Source organism: Dendropsophus ebraccatus, chromosome 11, assembly GCF_027789765.1.
Source record: "Dendropsophus ebraccatus isolate aDenEbr1 chromosome 11, aDenEbr1.pat, whole genome shotgun sequence".
Classification (NCBI taxonomy): domain Eukaryota; kingdom Metazoa; phylum Chordata; class Amphibia; order Anura; family Hylidae; genus Dendropsophus; species Dendropsophus ebraccatus.
The window spans coordinates 23,183,287-23,199,874 of NC_091464.1; the positions used below are offsets into that span (position 1 = coordinate 23,183,287).

At 41.3% G+C, this 16,588-nt stretch overlaps 1 protein-coding gene across 2 annotated transcripts in view; it reads left to right on the forward strand.

The window, feature by feature from the left end:
• Positions 1-16,588, forward strand: part of MAGI3 (membrane associated guanylate kinase, WW and PDZ domain containing 3) — a 256,352-nt gene that overhangs the window by 226,029 nt on the left and 13,735 nt on the right. For both annotated transcript variants that reach the window (XM_069944683.1, XM_069944684.1), the window contains exons 15-19: positions 2,415-2,606; positions 6,348-6,533; positions 12,351-12,453; positions 14,455-14,572; positions 16,331-16,474. In XM_069944683.1, the coding sequence (XP_069800784.1) occupies positions 2,415-2,606; positions 6,348-6,533; positions 12,351-12,453; positions 14,455-14,572; positions 16,331-16,474 (743 nt within the window). The remainder of the gene's footprint in view (positions 1-2,414; positions 2,607-6,347; positions 6,534-12,350; positions 12,454-14,454; positions 14,573-16,330; positions 16,475-16,588) is intronic.

The window sequence follows — 16,588 nt, forward strand, 5'->3', positions numbered from 1 at the left end:
GTAGTATTTTAGTGTATAAGATTAGACACAGCACCAATGGTATCCGTAAGGCCGCATTCAAGCTTGTATACTGAGAATATGAGCTGATGTTAAGAATATAGTGACCTGTTACATAACAGAGCACAGAAGATGTACATGATACTGTGCTAAAGGCTGCAACTAAACATTCCGCTTACATATGGAACAAAGAAAAGAACTGAAGGTTCTCTCTGTAATGTATTTACCCCGATTCCTTCTTTTCAGTTAATGTAGGTTACAATGTTCTGTTCCGATAAACATTTAAAGAGCTATCCTTGCAGATGTAATAATCAAGAAATACCAAGTAATCCATTATGTTCCTCCTATTATTACATGACACGTTCTGCATTCATCGAATGGAAGCTGTAACCGAGTCCCATCCCATTATATGTCCCATCCCATTATAGCCCTCAGTGGGATTTCTAATACTAGAATCAATGAGCATTCAATGTAATGAGGTCAGCTAGGGCTTTCATATCCTGGCCGACCCCTCGGGGCATGCAGGGAATGTGTAAGCACTACTCCCGCGAATGTTATGGTGTGGTGAGCCGCGGCACTCATTGGCTATTACTGACCTCATAGATGGAGGATCCAGTAAACCTCTTTCATCACCTTGTATTATGTCAGCACCAGGCAGCATATGAATAATATAAGTACAGAGAGAGAAGACAAGGCGGCATGCTGTCTACATATGTTTATATCACGCTTTCACATGTGGGGGGTGTCAGAGCGGGTTTTCAAGGTGAATTCATCACTGACCTGGAATCACTGGTTTGTTGCAGTAAAGAAAAAAAAATTACTTTTTAAAGTCTGCCGTTAATGTACCCCCCCCCCCCAAAAAAAAAAAAAAAAAAAAACTAAAAATTTATAGTCTTTTGGTGATACCAATGGATAATTTACACACAAAAAAATCTAAAAATAAAGCAAAATATAAATGCCATAGGGTTTTACATGCTTAGATGATCTATAGACTCGGAAAATGGTCATGTTCTTGACATTGGTTTGTCGGAAGCGGGAAAAATAGGCCAGAAGGACCAGATGAGGGGATGAGGGCCTGCCTAAAATGGTGTCCCTGGTGGTCCATGTGCGGTTGAGCCTTGTTGGCTCTGAATAGAGCTAATGCAGTGAGCTCACCCAGTGTGGTCATGTCCATAGTCACCCAATGTACCAGCGACAGGAGTGACTGCACATCAATTGGGTTTAGATTCGCAACGACAGACAATTTTTAAAGTTTGCAACAAAAAAATTTTAAATTTGTATTCCACTTTGCTGATAACACAGTTTTTGCTAATTTTCATGAAAATTTGGAGATTTGCTGATGAATTTTTAAGCCCTCGAACATCCTATCTAACATCTCAATCACATGATATTTACCAAATGGTGGCGACAAACATATTGTAAATGTTAATTCTTAGCTCATCTATGTGGTTTAAGTCATTTGAAATGTCAAATGTAAATCTTCCTAAAGTTATTGGCACATAAAGTGACAAAGTTTGTAAAAATAAGTCTTGGCTAGTGTTGAATGGAGAGGCCGGACTGTGCTGGTTAGTCTATGGCTGTATCCATGTCTTCCAGGACTCCCAGGGATGCATCCAACTTCTTCAGCCATCGGTAATCAAATTCTGCATGTTTGTCAAAGTTCGGCCATTCCACTCATCACTAGCCTTGGCTCTTAATACCGAAATTAGCCTGATCCTTAAAGGGGTATTCCAACCTAAAACTAACTATATAGAGGACAAGTAAGTGATGGTGAGGGTTCTCAATATCGGCCCCCAGCTCCTTTGTTTTGAATATAGCGCTGCGGAATCTGTTGGCGCTATACAAATAAATTTATTATTATTATTATTATATAGCCGCGGTTATGGCAAGTGACTCTTTTTCATTCTCTATGGAGCCACCAGAAAGAGCCGAGTGCTGTACTCATCGCTTCGGCGGCTCCATAGAGAATGAATAGAGCCCTGGGTCACATTCCGTACCCTCTGCTCTATTCAATACAAAGAAGCCAGGGAACCGATTTGGAGGGGTAGGGAGGCTGGATCCTCCGCTAAAGTTGGAATATCCCTTTAAGAAGTTAAAGGGATTATCCACAATTAGAAAAATTTACCTGTTTTTTTTTTTAAAGGAAAAAAAACAGCACCACCCCTGTCCTCAGGTTGTGTGGTAAAACGGTTTGATTCCTTTTACTTCAATGGAACAGAGCTGCAATACCACACACAAACTGAGGACAAGAGTGGAGCTGTTTTTGCATCTGCTACTATAATCTTGGCATCAGATTTAATAGGACACCTTCCGATCTCTTCTAGAGTCCACGCCTCGATAGCTCAGGGCCATTTGGCGGCCTGACTGAGCCCTACACATGATTTATTAATATTAATGGCTGTATGTTTATATTACAGACAAACAGCAAGAAGAAGACGACCCACAAAACACTACTCCTGCCCTCAATGGCTCACCCAGGCTAAACCGAGTTGAAGTGACCAGCGTTCCCAAACCACCTGCAGAGGCGTATGATGTTGTCTTACAGCGCAAGGAAAATGAAGGCTTTGGATTTGTCATTTTGACCTCGAAGAATAAACCCCCTCCAGGAGGTGAGATTTATATTGTGAATACTTAGGCGTTAGTGTGTTTAGTAAGGCTGGGTTCACAGTTCACACAACTTTTTTGCAACCCGTTTTTTCATCCATTTAAAAAAAAAAAAGATGCAAAAACGAATGCATTTGTGTGCATCCGTTTTAATCGGTTTTTCTCTTGACTTCAGTTAAAAAAACAAAAACAGATCAAATCTGTTTTTGTTAACGTAAACAAACATTTGGTCATCTACGTTTTTATGTATGTAAAAAAAAATGTTAATTAATTGTTAAATTAATAGTTAATGGAAAAACGGATGCACACAACGTATCTGTCTTCCCATCCGTTTTTTGTAAAAACCAGCCTAAAATGTAAAACCAGTTATGGTTGCTTTAGGCTATAATATACATAAGTAGGTCTAACGCACACAGCCATATAGAGCTGGAAGGTATATAAAGTCATAATATGGCCCCTATATTATCCTGTTGTCCATCCTGTACATGCAGGATCTTTTTTTTTTTTTTTTTACAAGGACTCATATTCTGTGTATTTACCTCCGTGTCATTTCTATCCGAAAACGTAATCCTGGGTAAATATTATTGGCGTCTATGCCGTCTGTGAGCTACAGATCCATCTGGCCAGTGCTGCTTTGTATTATTCTCCACCAGGATGGCTCATGTTTAATGTGCTCGGACAGATGTTGTGTGCATGACCAACACCTCACAATGCTGAGCCCACCACCCGCACACGTAGGAACAGGTGCCACCTCAGACTTGCCTGAATGTTAACCCAAAGGTTCTGCCTCCTAACGTAACTTATTTTCGTGGGTGAATTTTATATGTAACCATTGCCTTGTAGTGTGTAATATATATATATATATATATATATATATATATATATATATATATATATATATGTAGTATCATGATATTTTCAGATTTTCTGGAAATGCAGTACAAAGAGCATCTGTCGGCAATCCTGACTTGTCTTTCTGGTAGACACATCTCCCGTAAACAACAATTTTGGATTATCTGTTTTTATTTTTGGATTGTTCCTCTGTTATCCATTCTCAATATTTATGATGTTATGAGTACATTGACAACTGGGTGTTGCCTTTTCCCTACTAGTGTTACAGATGGATATGCGAAGTAGCTCTCTGGTGCCGCCTTCTGGAACTTCAAATGCTTATTTCAAGAAAAATTAACTTGTCCCCTATCCACATGATAGGGCACCAGTAAGAGATCATGGGGGGGGTCTGACCTTCGAACCCCCCAACGATCTCCGTATTGGGCCCTGGCTTCTGTGTTATGAGTAGAGACGCCGATACGGCACATGACCCATGGCTCTATTCATTCCTGTGGAGGTTAAGGAAAGAACCAAGTAAGCCGGAAGAGTGCTTACTCGGCTCTCTCTGGCTCCTTTATTGCAATGAATAGAGCCGCAGGTCTTGTGCCTTACCAACTGCTCTATTCATAACACAGAAGCCGGAGGCCCGATACAAAGATTGCCGGAGTGTTTGGAGGTCGGACCCCCCCCATGATTTTACTTGTCCCCAATCCTGTGAATAGTTAAAAGTTAATTTTTCTTGGAATACCCCTTTAATGGCACTCTCCCAACCTTCCCAACGATACTATTCTTACACACACAGTAGCCAAAATATGGTTGAGTAGCTAAGGGAGCCTAAACGTAAGGGCCCTACTACACAGGGATTATCAGCTGCCTAGGGCCACGATCACCCTGTTACATGGGGAGATGATAATCCGAACAGGGCCAGCGGTCACCCTGTAGATGAGCAAACACTTGCTTGTAGGTTGATTGGGTTATTTTGACCTGTTAGAAAATTCGTTGGCTGTTTGCCACACATATCTCCATGTAATAGAGAACATAGGGCTAAAAGTTGAGTACCAGAAAGGGCTGCACGAAATATCCAGCATTCCCGCATGCAAGATCAGCACTGTTTTCAGTCTGGCTTCCACTGTCCTTTAGGGCCCAAATGTAAGAGGAAATGAACTGTGTCAGTATGGTGGGTAGGCCGAAGTGGAATATCAAGGTTGCAGGAAAAGGTATACTGTACACTATTGGGAGGTAGCAGGAGTTACTAAGTTTTGGAAGCCTTCTGCAACATAGACAGGATCTGTGTATACCCCGGGCACTTTTATAAACAAAATAACATTGCCTCAACAGGCAGCTGGTGTAGGTGTAGTATACATTTTTAATAATTATTTATTAGGAAGGACCTTGATTTATACACATTACGGTTGATAACTATTCCCCGTACATGCTGCTATGATAACATTCTAAATTTAGTTTCACAGCATGATAGCAGGATATACAGATGTTCTCAGGCCGTGAAGGCAGCTATAAGGATGGGCATCCCTGCCCCCATTGGTGTGTAGTCCTACACATACACCGCTCAGCTGTTGGTGTTCAGGATCAGCATCTGGGGAGCACCTCAAGGCTATGGATGCCTTTGCACTGATATCTATTATTGTTGATTTGTTTTCTGAATTCAGAATGAAGCAACTTTCTAAAGTCTTCATTAAAAATGCTATTTCATTAAAGGCGGCTGCTCGATTTCTTTTTTAGCTGTTTGTACTTGATGCAATGTTCCCACAACGTTTTGTCTGCAGTTCACGTCTAGCCAAAATACAGTGTGGGCAGACAGACTTTCTGCTCTCTCAGTGTTAGAGATAGGTCGGGAGAGGGATGGGTGGTTTATACACCAGCTTAGATAGTAGACAGATAGGAGGGAAACCTTGAAGCACCATTCACACTGGCTGGAGAGAGCAGATACCATACAGTCTGCTAGAGAGAATCCTATAAGAGGAGGAGGGCAGAGCGGAAGACTAGAGCGGTGCTGCAGGCCTAGAGCATAGATGGCCTAAGCCCCGCTTTTTTTAAAACCACATCACGGGAAATATATCAGTTCCAGTAATGAATTTTTTTTTTACTATCGGGTCGGCGGTAGCGCAGTCCATTTTTCAAAACACCTTCCGCTTCCCGCATTTGGCACTGTTCATTGGCTGTGTCACCAAAAAGAGGGGATATCGCTACACTGGGGGCGCCAGGCCTGCCTCCAATGCATAAAGCAAGTCGGTGCACATGAAGAGAACAGCGCCAAATGCAAGAACCTGGCTGTGTTTTGAAAAATGAACTACACCACCAGGATCTTCACGCTGGCAGTGCACCAACCAGGTAGGGAAAAAAAAAATTGTATACTGGAACTGGTGCATTCACTTTAAGCGAATGTAGCCGCATCCTACTTAACCAATCATCTGCCAGGTCTTTGAACACATTAATACATTACCTGCTGGCACTCCTGCCTGTTTCTCTGGCTACTTGGTCCCTAACATCCCGCTCAGCCAATCAGCATGTTGCAGTTGGAGTGTACACTGATTGGCTGAGTGGGATTCCAGTGACCCGGGAGCCGGAGAAGCAGGGGGGAGAGCGGCCTCATAATGTATTGTCTTGTTTAAAGGTCCGGCAGCTAATGAGTGAAGTAGGATTCGGCTACATTCTCGCAGTGGATTGAAAATCCGCTGGGAGAATGCAGAGCCATACAGCACAACTGCACCGCATATCACGGCGGATTTCGCTCCAAGACTTACAGCATTATATCGGCCGTAAATGTGGTACGTGTTAACGCAGTCTTAAACTGAATTCCTCTTGTGTAACCTACACCAACCCTAGTGGTGAAGTGTGAATGTGATCCACAACACGCTCATGATCTGAACTGCTGGTTTTCCTACTTGTCGTTGCAGTCATCCCTCACAAGATTGGACGGGTAATAGAAGGTAGCCCTGCTGACCGCTGCAGGAAGCTGAAAGTGGGGGACAGGATCTCGGCTGTTAATGGCCAGTCCATTGTGGAGTTGTCGCATGATAACATTGTACAGCTCATCAAAGATGCTGGGAATGCCGTCACCCTCACCGTGATTGCTGAAGAAGGTAAGTCCTCTGAGTACCGCTCTGTGCGCAAGTCCCAGTCATATCACATATCTATGGCGCCATTTCCATTTTTTGTGGTGCTGTGATGATTGTGATAACTTTGTATTTTACCCTTACACAAAATGTGAACATTGGAGATGAGCGCAACTGCAGCACGCTCCAGTCCAATCATTCAGCATTTGAATACTGGTGGCTGAAGAAGCCATAGGCTGTATTCATGTTTTCCAAAACTCCCTAGGGCTGCATCCATCTTCTTTAGCCAGCAGTAATAAAATGCAAGACAATCGCACTCTAGCATGCGCTCTCTAGTGAAAAGAGAACCATTACTAAAATAACAAGAAGATCTTTTCCAGATAGAGAATTACAAGCTGCCTATGTTTCTGTAGAGTCCTGTAATTACTGCAGCATTGGCACCAATTCAAGTGGGCAGCCCCTCTGTCTGCAGTGTGAGAGGGGAGGGCTAGGACGGAGAAGTATAATGTGAAATAAATATATATCTATATATCAGACATGGTGTAAAGTGAAACTGGCTCAGTTGCCCCTAGCAACCAATCAGATTCCACCTTTCATTCCTCACAGACTCTTTGGAAAATGAAAGGTGGAATCTGATTGGTTGCTAGGGTCAACTGAGCCAGTTTCACTTTACACCATGTTTGATAAATCTCCCCCTTCATACTTCATAACCCTATTGCACATACTGTCCACCTAATTTTGGACCACCCTGTGTGTGTGTGTGTGTGTGTGTGTGTATATATATATATATATATATATATATATATATATATACATATATATACATACAGTGTAGATAAAGAGATATATATATATATATATATATATATATATTAAAGCAGGTACTGGACTGCCACTCCTGTGTATCTGTACTCTAGCCGATCACTAGTAAGTTACTTAGGAAGAGGGATAAGTTTTGAATCCCATTTCCCCCGTGTTTAGGATTCCTTCCCGGTTATGACTTCAATATATTGATGCCAAGTGGCGGCTTAATCTGCTTTGTGTGAATAAGGCCCTAGAGATCCTACACAGCATAGCTGAGCACAACCTATTAATCACATAAGTCACAGGTTCATTACCCTGTAGTACTGATTTATAGCCTCCCTCCACACTGGTTAGGTAACCATAGAGCACAGGTGACGGGTGCACTTTAAAAATCCGTCCACCCGGCTATTAAAGTACAGTTGATAATCCGTTCAGGGGGAAAGAAAAACCTGACACATTGCAGTTGTAAAGTAGGTCAACAGGGGCTTGTGTATTCGGTCAGCAGAGAATATTTATTTGCAATAGTTTGAAATCCGCCTGTGAAATGAATTGGGCCTCCATAAATCACACGCTTTTCTATCGCTGTTTGTCTGTACAGTTTATTCTCTGCGTACGGAAATAAAACCTACATCTGCTCCTCCTGCAATTTATTCAAGACTGTGGTTCCGCGGTTTAATTAGAAGCATTATAATTCCTCCGCCAGATAGATGGCTTTGCCCGTTTCCAAATAATAAGTACCGTAATCCCGCCAGCAGATGGATTAGCACAAGGGGACGTTCTCATCTCAGTGCAAATATTAGACTTGCAGTCATCTGTTTTATGCCTGAACATTTCAAAGGCTCAATTTACCTGGGCTTAAATATTGTATGAGACGGGGAAAGTCTTTCTATTTCGGATTTATCAAAAAGAGTGTGAAACTCTGGATTTGAAGGGCTACAATTTGTCTCAATCTTAGAAATAGAATGTCTGTAAACGTTGACCTTTCTAGAACCTTATGGCAACCCAGAAAAGTGATACATAAGGAAACAAGTGACTGGGTGCATATATACTATATACACTACGAGTACAAAATGCTTAATTTAAAAATCTGAAGTCTTCCAATACTTATCAGCTGCTGTATGTCCTGCAGGGAGGGGTGTATTCTTTCCAGTCTGACACAGTGCTCTCTGATGCCACCTCTGTCCATGTCAGGAACTGTCCAGAGCAGGAGAAGTTTTCTGTGGAGACTTGCTGCTGCTCTGGACAGATCCTGATATGGACAGAGGTGGCAGCAGAGAGCACTGTGTCACACCGGAAAGAATACACCACTTCTTGCAAGACATACAGCAGATGATAAGAACTGGAAGGTTTTAATTTTTTTCCATAGAATTCATTCACAAATCTGTATAATTTTCTGACACCAGTTGATTTGAGTTGATATTAGTATACCAATAAAAGCTAATTTTTACCTTTTGGGCAAGTAGGGTATTTTGGCCAACGGCTTAAAATTAAAATTGTAATGAATACCTCCGTTAAGGTTGGGATCAACCACCCCAATATATTAAACATTGTGTAGCACCGGATAACCCCTTTAAGTAAAACTAAGTGCTGCATTGAAACATAATACAGTGGTGCCTTGGATTAGGAGCATAATTCGTTCCGGGACTGTGCTTGTTATCCAAATCACTCTTAAACCAAAGTAAATTTTCCCATAAGAAATCACTGAAATGCAGACAATTGATTCCACACCCCAAAAATAATGATTTTTTTATTCTGAATAACATGTAAAACAAATGAAATAAACATTCAGAAACAGCTGAATATGTGATATTATAAGTTACTGTACGGTATAGCAATCAGCATGTGAAGTATAATGTATAGTAAGTGCATTAACCTGAAAAACAGCTGCTGTTTGTGAATACAGGATGGAACAGCAGATCCCCATAATGCAGTAGCGTAGTACAGCAGGCTAGAATAGAGAAGCAGGGATGCTGTCAGAGGTCTGTGTGGTCACATGACAGCAATGGGGAAGGGAAGAGGTGTGTTCAGCATGGAACAGAATCAGGAAGTGAAAATGACAGAGCTGTGCAGCAGGACAGTGACAGAAACTTTTCTATACAGCAGTGTGACTGGTTGTGTGTGAGTGCAGGCACATTATAGCAGCAGTGTGTATAGCTGAGTGTGAGTGCAGACAGATTGTAGCAACAGTGTGTATAGCTGAGTGCAGGCACATTATAGAAGGAATGCAGAGGATGGAAAACACAAGGGCTGACAGACTGCAGGGAGCATCAAGGAGTGAGCAGGGCAGATGTGGGCACATAGAGGGATTACAGCTATGGAGAGATTACCTCCACAGTCCTGTCCCCTGATACAAGCCCCAGCCTGAAGTGGATCTGCTATTTGGAGGTGAGGGAGACTTCCTGGGTCAGAGTGCAGTGCTGTAGACCCCGCTATGCAGACCATGCCCCTCCTCCACTCCCCCTCCCACCCAGTACAGGTAGCTCTTACACCAAAGCAATGCTTTTAAACAAAGTTATAATTTTGAAAAACTATGAACTCTTCTTGCAAAGCGCTCTTAATCCAAGTTACTCTTAAACCAAGGTACCACTTAAACCTCCTAATGATGTAATATTATTATAACTGTCATTTGTAAAATTAATAAAAACAAATTTGAAAAAAAAAATCCTTATCGTTACATAATACACTCCCATAATTGTTGGTGTCTATTACTTCTGAGGACAGCCAATGTAACACTGCACTTGTGACCTTGATAGGATATAATAGTGACTCCAAGAATCTGTTTATTCCGTACGTTCCATTAATAGTGGAGATTTCTTTTGATCTTTCCTTTTGTGCCTCCGTATAAGCTTCTAAGTCATGAGAGGATGTATTGTGTGGCGTATTGGCTCATAGCTCTTCCAGCATTTCCAGCTAGAAATGAGGAGCTTTAGCTAGACTGGAGTGCGGTATCACACGGCAGCTAGATATTTCAGTGCTTTATTTGCTTTTTGGAAGCTTTTCTTAGCCCTTTATTTGTTATCTCTGCACACAGCCGGTGCACAGCCCCGAACAGTGCAAAGATGGGCAGACGGGGAGGGACATAGCATGGTATACTATGGCTGGATGGTTATAGTCTTTCAGAACTCACCCATGTAATGTAATAACCTAAGAGAAATGTCAGGGATGGCAATGATCACCATCCAACCAGTAATGTATTACTATTATGCCTCCTGTCTCTTTCTTGTAGCTCCCAGCTAAATCAGAGACGCTAATAAACAATATAACCGGTTAGAGAGGTAGACAGTAAATGTCACAGTAACATGCAGTATAATTCCTCTAAGCTAAATACAGATGTAGATGGGTCCAAACATTTCAGACCCAGAAGTTATATCCGACAACATATGGCATAGAAACGTTTATACGTAACATTTGCGCAATCTTTAGAATAGTCCACAGCAGCGTATTATCATCCTGCTGCCCTTTATGATTGCTTTTATGTAAGATATTTTATTGGTGCTTTTATATGCAGGGAAATCTGATTCATTTATACTTCGATGTTCGCCGTTCCACTCCCAGGGGGATTTGGAGACGTCATATAAAGACGGCGGAGGCTGGTTTTTTGATGTAAATAGAGTTGTCAAAATCCCTTTTAGAATTTTTACGTGTCTGCGCTTTATGAATTAAGCTAATGAGCTTGAGAAGGTGGCCGAGCAAGCAGATTTCCAGCTGTGACAACTGCTACAAAGCCGCAAGCGTCCTGAGACAAGTCTATAAACTGGTTTTTATTCGCTTGTAAACAACCAATCCTGCAAATGCTGACAAAACTGTTAATAAGGGTTTGTAAAACTTTTTGAGCTTTTTTTTTTTTCCGAACAGTGACAATTAAAGGGGAACTATTGTCAAGTTAGACGACTCTAACCTGCTCATAGGTCCCTATTGCATAGTCGAAGAGGAAGGGATGTCTCTCACCTTCATCCTCGGCGGTGTTCCGGTGCAGTTATTAGTTTACTTCATGGTCCAGTAAGACCGCTAGGAGCACTGCCCCCCATAGCACTGATCCAGCCAGGCCACTCCATTGATTATAATTAGAAAGGTGCTGTCTGGCCGGGGGCAGGTCAGTGCTATGGAGGCGGGCAGTGCTCCTAACAGTGTTACCGCACCTTGGACGAACCTACTAACTGCATCGGAACAGTGCAGAGGATGAAGGTAAAAGACATACCTTCCTCCTCTGTGTCCCCTCTGAAATAGGGATTACATTTGTCTAGCCTGCTGATAGTTCCCTTTTAATATCTAACAATGATGAGAAAGTGAAAAGGGCACTCACCCTTTTGTGTGATCTTCTTTATTCGTGCAGCAGATAAAAGACACAGGACATACTAGGCTATTCAGCAAGACAGCTGGTCTTCAGCAAGGTAACAGCTGGTTCGCGCATGTGCACTTCTTCAGACCTGAAGATCTGAAGAAGCACGCATGCGCGAATCAGCTGTTGCCTTGCTTCATATTAGGCATCTGGCTGAATAGCCCAGTATGTCCTGTGTGTTTTATCTGCTGCACGAATAAAGAAGATCACACAAAGGGGTGAGTGCCCTTTTCACTTTCTCATCAGTGTTGGATCGTTACATGTACTTATAGACTTATAGAAAAGTGAGCACCAACCAGTGATCGATGCACTGTGTCTCGTTTAGATTGGCCATATATATTATCTCCAATGCAAGTGAATCCTCCGGGAGTAGTGTTGGTAGCTATAGTCTCACGTTAGCCTAATTCCCCTTTAGTATGTGTTACTTCATTTTGATATGTTGTTGTCCAGCTGCGTTTGGGTGTTATAGTTATTTCTAACATTTCCTTTTGGTATACTGTATATACGTACCTCTGTATTTTCTTATTCCCTGCCCTCCCTACTTTCCTTATTGCCTTTTTTTATTTTTGTTCTTATAAAAAAATCTTATGAAAACTTTAATAAACACTTAATGTGTTGACAATTAAAATGTAACCTGTTTTTAGAAGACCCTTTGAGTAGAGTTTATGCGTTTGCTAATGTATCACTATTTCCTTCATCAGAACACAGAGGTCCTCCCTCAGGATCCAACTCGGCAAGACAGAGCCCTGCTCCACAGCATCGGGCCATGGGCCAAGCACAACCCAATTATGGCACACTGGACAGGTAGGAAACACAGATTACTGGTTTGAGTATGTGATGGTGAAATATTCTATTAATCCAATCCTTAAAGGGAATGTGTCATCAGAAAATGACTTCTTGTTTAGATAATGTTATGTTAAATATCTCTCTAAGAATTTTCAATGACGTTTTCATTTTCACCACTGGGGCTAAAACGAAGCTGAGGCTTCCTATTCTATTTGGGGTGATAAGAGGAGGCTGCTGAAAAGTGATCTGTACAGCATTGCAGCGTCATGTGACCCCAGTAGATAGAGGAGACAGTAGCAGTTCCTTGTGGAATGACCTCTTCAAAGGTCACAAGCACGCTTATTCACATTCATCTCAAGGGGACAGACTCTAATGTCGTCTATGTCCATGAGTCTTGCAGTAAAGCATGTCACTAAAAGCTGTTAAAAACAGCTCATGCAAGATGGCAGCCCCCATAACAATTAAAAAAAAAAATGTCAGGTAATGGTAACAGCTTAGAAAGAACAATGTTTAGTATCTGACTAATCAGTAAAAAAGAAAAAAATTAAGGAGAACTAGTATCTCTTTAAAAGGCCTCTCACTAGCCAGCCAACACCCTGCTCTGCACTGATGAAGGGCAACAACTCCGAAACAGCTGTCTGCAGATTGGAGATTCTTTTGTTTTGGAGAGATTGCTTGGCTCGGCAAATATCCCTAGTCAGTGTTCTAAGACTCCTAGATGGAGTTAAACACTTAGACTTGAATGGACACCACTTTGCTTAATACACTGTTGGGAATGGGAAATGGGAATTTATTCCATAAAATAAAACAGTATGGCTTGCTTACATTTTTGTTCATTTAAAAAAAAAAAAGCAAAATAATTGCTTCAACTTGTCCCAAGAGTTTTAATATAGTTGGTATAAAAAAACTAAAACCGTCCCTGGGGCTTGCCGAGTAAAGCTGTCATGTCTAAACATCATCAACAGGCGTCCAACTCATTCACATAGACGGCTAATGATAGGGTTCCATAGTTATCACACGGTTCCCTACGGAACGGTGACAATCTAGTATTTTTCTTTCCTTATTCTTCACTATTCATCATTATTAAAGGAATAGATGGAAATGACCTTTTTTATAATGAAAAAAAAAAAAAAGAATGTTCCAGAGGGATATATGTGTGTGCGCGCGTGTGTGTGTGTATATATATATATATATATATATATATATATATATATAATATATGTATGTCAATGAAGATAGGGGAGAGACGGCACTCCAAAATAAAGTGAAGGTGTAAGTTTTATTCACCCAACACGTGTGGCGACGTTTCGACTCTGCTCTATCTAGAGTCTCTCTCAAGCGGCTTGAGAGAGACTCTAGAGCAGAGTCGTAACGTCGCCACACGTGTTGGGTGAATAAAACTTACACCTTCACTTTATTTTGGAGTGCCGTCCCTTCCCTATCCTCACTGACGTACTGGTGGTACCGGGGGTGGGTTACCTGGAGTCGTGCACCCACGAGCTGGAAGCTTATTGACTGGAAGTCTGCACGGTGCCATTCTACCCCTTCATTATATGTATGTGTTTGTGTGTATATATATATATATATATATATATATATATATATATATATATATATAAAGAATTAGATAGATATAGATAGATATTTATCAAACATGGTGTAAAGTGAAACTGGCTCAGTTGCCCCTACCAATCAGATTCCACTTTTAATTCCTCACAGACTATTTGGAAAATGAAAGGTGGAATCTGATTGGTTGCTAGGGGCATCTGAGCCAGTTTCACTTTACACCATGTTTGAAATTACACATATAAGAATATACAGTGGATTCAATACGGGCATTTGGAAGAGGGGTGTGAGATTATATGACATATATATATATATATATGCATATATATATATATATATATATATATATGCATATATATATATATGCTATTTCTTTAACTCATCTGGATTAGATCTCCCCGGAACAGACCTCTTTTAATAACACTATATACTTGCTATCCCCTTATTGTACAGGAGTACATTGGACGCAGAAGGCAGTAAGGGGGACCTCTCTGCTCCGTACAGATTCCTATGGGCTGACCATAAGCCCGATGCTGCACACACCTTGCCTACTGGAAGCCGACACTCGCAGGTAAGGCGTCACTCTTGTCTGTAGAAAATACAATTGAGGTCTCATTCTAGAGGAGTGTGATACGGCCGCTTGCTGAGAATCTGTCTTGGTATTGGGTTCATTGATCTTATGTCCAAACAGTTTTGCTGGAGAGATAAAGAGGTTTACTTGTTGGATTAGACATGCAGCACTAATATGGAGGCTGAACCATCTCAATGTCATACTCAGGATTCTGGGGTTGTTTGAGTATTTTTCCTTGTTGTCCATGAATGGATATTTTATAATCTATATATATATCTATATCTGCAATGTTTTGGCACGTCTACGGTGATTTACATTGTTTATAGGAGGTGTCCTTGGTTAGACGACTAGGGTTGTTTTCTTCTATGAACAGCATTGTACCTACCATTATGTTTATTGGGAATATTCAGCTAAGCCCCCTTTAGTTTAGCTGATGAACCAGTTACATGGACAGGTGTGGTCTTTTTTTCCAGAGAAAGCAGTGAAGTTTTTCTGGTCTTATACAATGGTTAAGTACAGTTCTCTGTTGGGTGAAAAAGATGTATTGCATCACTGATGGGCCTCTATTAAATCAACTGGCATCAGAAAGTTATAATTTACTTTGATTTAAAAATCTCACGTCTTCCAGTACTTAACAGCTGCTGTGTGTCCTGCAGGAAGTGGTTCATTCTTTTTAGTCTGACACAGTGCTCTCTGCTGCCCCCTCTGTCTGTGACAGGAACTGTCCAGAGTGGAAAGAGCTTTCTATGGGGATTTGCTGCTGCTTTGGACAGTTCCTGTCTTGGACAGTGGTGGCAGCAGAGAGCACTGTGTCAGACTGACAAGAATGCAACACTTCCTGCAGGAGATACAGCAGCTGATAAGTATGTGAAGACTTGAGATTTTTAAATAGAAGTAAATTACAAATCTATATAACTATCTAAAACCAGTTGATTTGAAAGAAAAAGATTTTTGCTAGAGTACCCCTTTAAATTTAGGGTTTATATCTATCTGCAGGAGAGCCGGGGCACTAGCGCTGTACTGTATTTTCTAGGGTTGTTTGCAGCACTAAAAGAGCATCTGACAGAACTCATTTGTACATGAAGATTGGCCCTGGGGGTATTTCCTTACCGGTCGGCAAATGCTGTGACTAATTTTACAGACTCTCAATCCTAATAAATGTTTAGTCTGCTTGGCCTATAAATCAATTCAGTTCTCCCAGCTAAATATAGCCTAGTAATGCTGTCAGTTTGTGGTTGCCAGGGCTTGTCCACATTAATGCCATTGTCTGGGGTTATGCAGAATTTTTTGTTTCCAAATGGCTAATAACACGCTTCCTTCTGGATCTAAGTGGGGTGTAGAAGCCAAACAGGCCTAAAGGCTTCCGAAGCATCCCCCCCCCCTCTTCCAGATGAACAAATGACTATGTAAATACTCCCCATGCTAGAGCAATGCTTGAAAAAGAGTATCAATAAACTATTACCATTGGTTAGAAATGTGATCATGTGCACTGATGGATGCAACTACAGAGACAAGAAAATACCACTAAAAAACATAAAAACAGACATTTATAGATTGTCGGCTCCACTTGTGAGATAATGTCTCTTCAGCCCCCCTCCCTCAATGCATCCCTTGTCATGCATGTTTTTGTCCTGAAACTGTGTGTAGCCCATATATATATATATATATATATATATATATATATATGTATGTATGTGTGTGTGTGTGCGTGGTTTATTATATGTCACTTATGTTCTGAATGTCTGTATTGATGTGCAGAGTGCTGGTTGCTACCCTGTGGAGTTGGAGAGAGGACCCAGAGGCTTTGGTTTTAGCCTCCGTGGCGGAAAAGAATACAACATGGGGCTTTTCATTCTCCGCCTTGCAGAAGATGGGCCCGCGATTAAAGATGGCCGCATTCATGTACGTAAACCTTTAAACTTTTTTCCTGTCACCTTTTTGATTTTGCTTTCCCTCAACATTGCTTGCTGAATGCCGTTTTAGAGTTTGGTTCTTATTCCGTAGTTTGGGTAATAT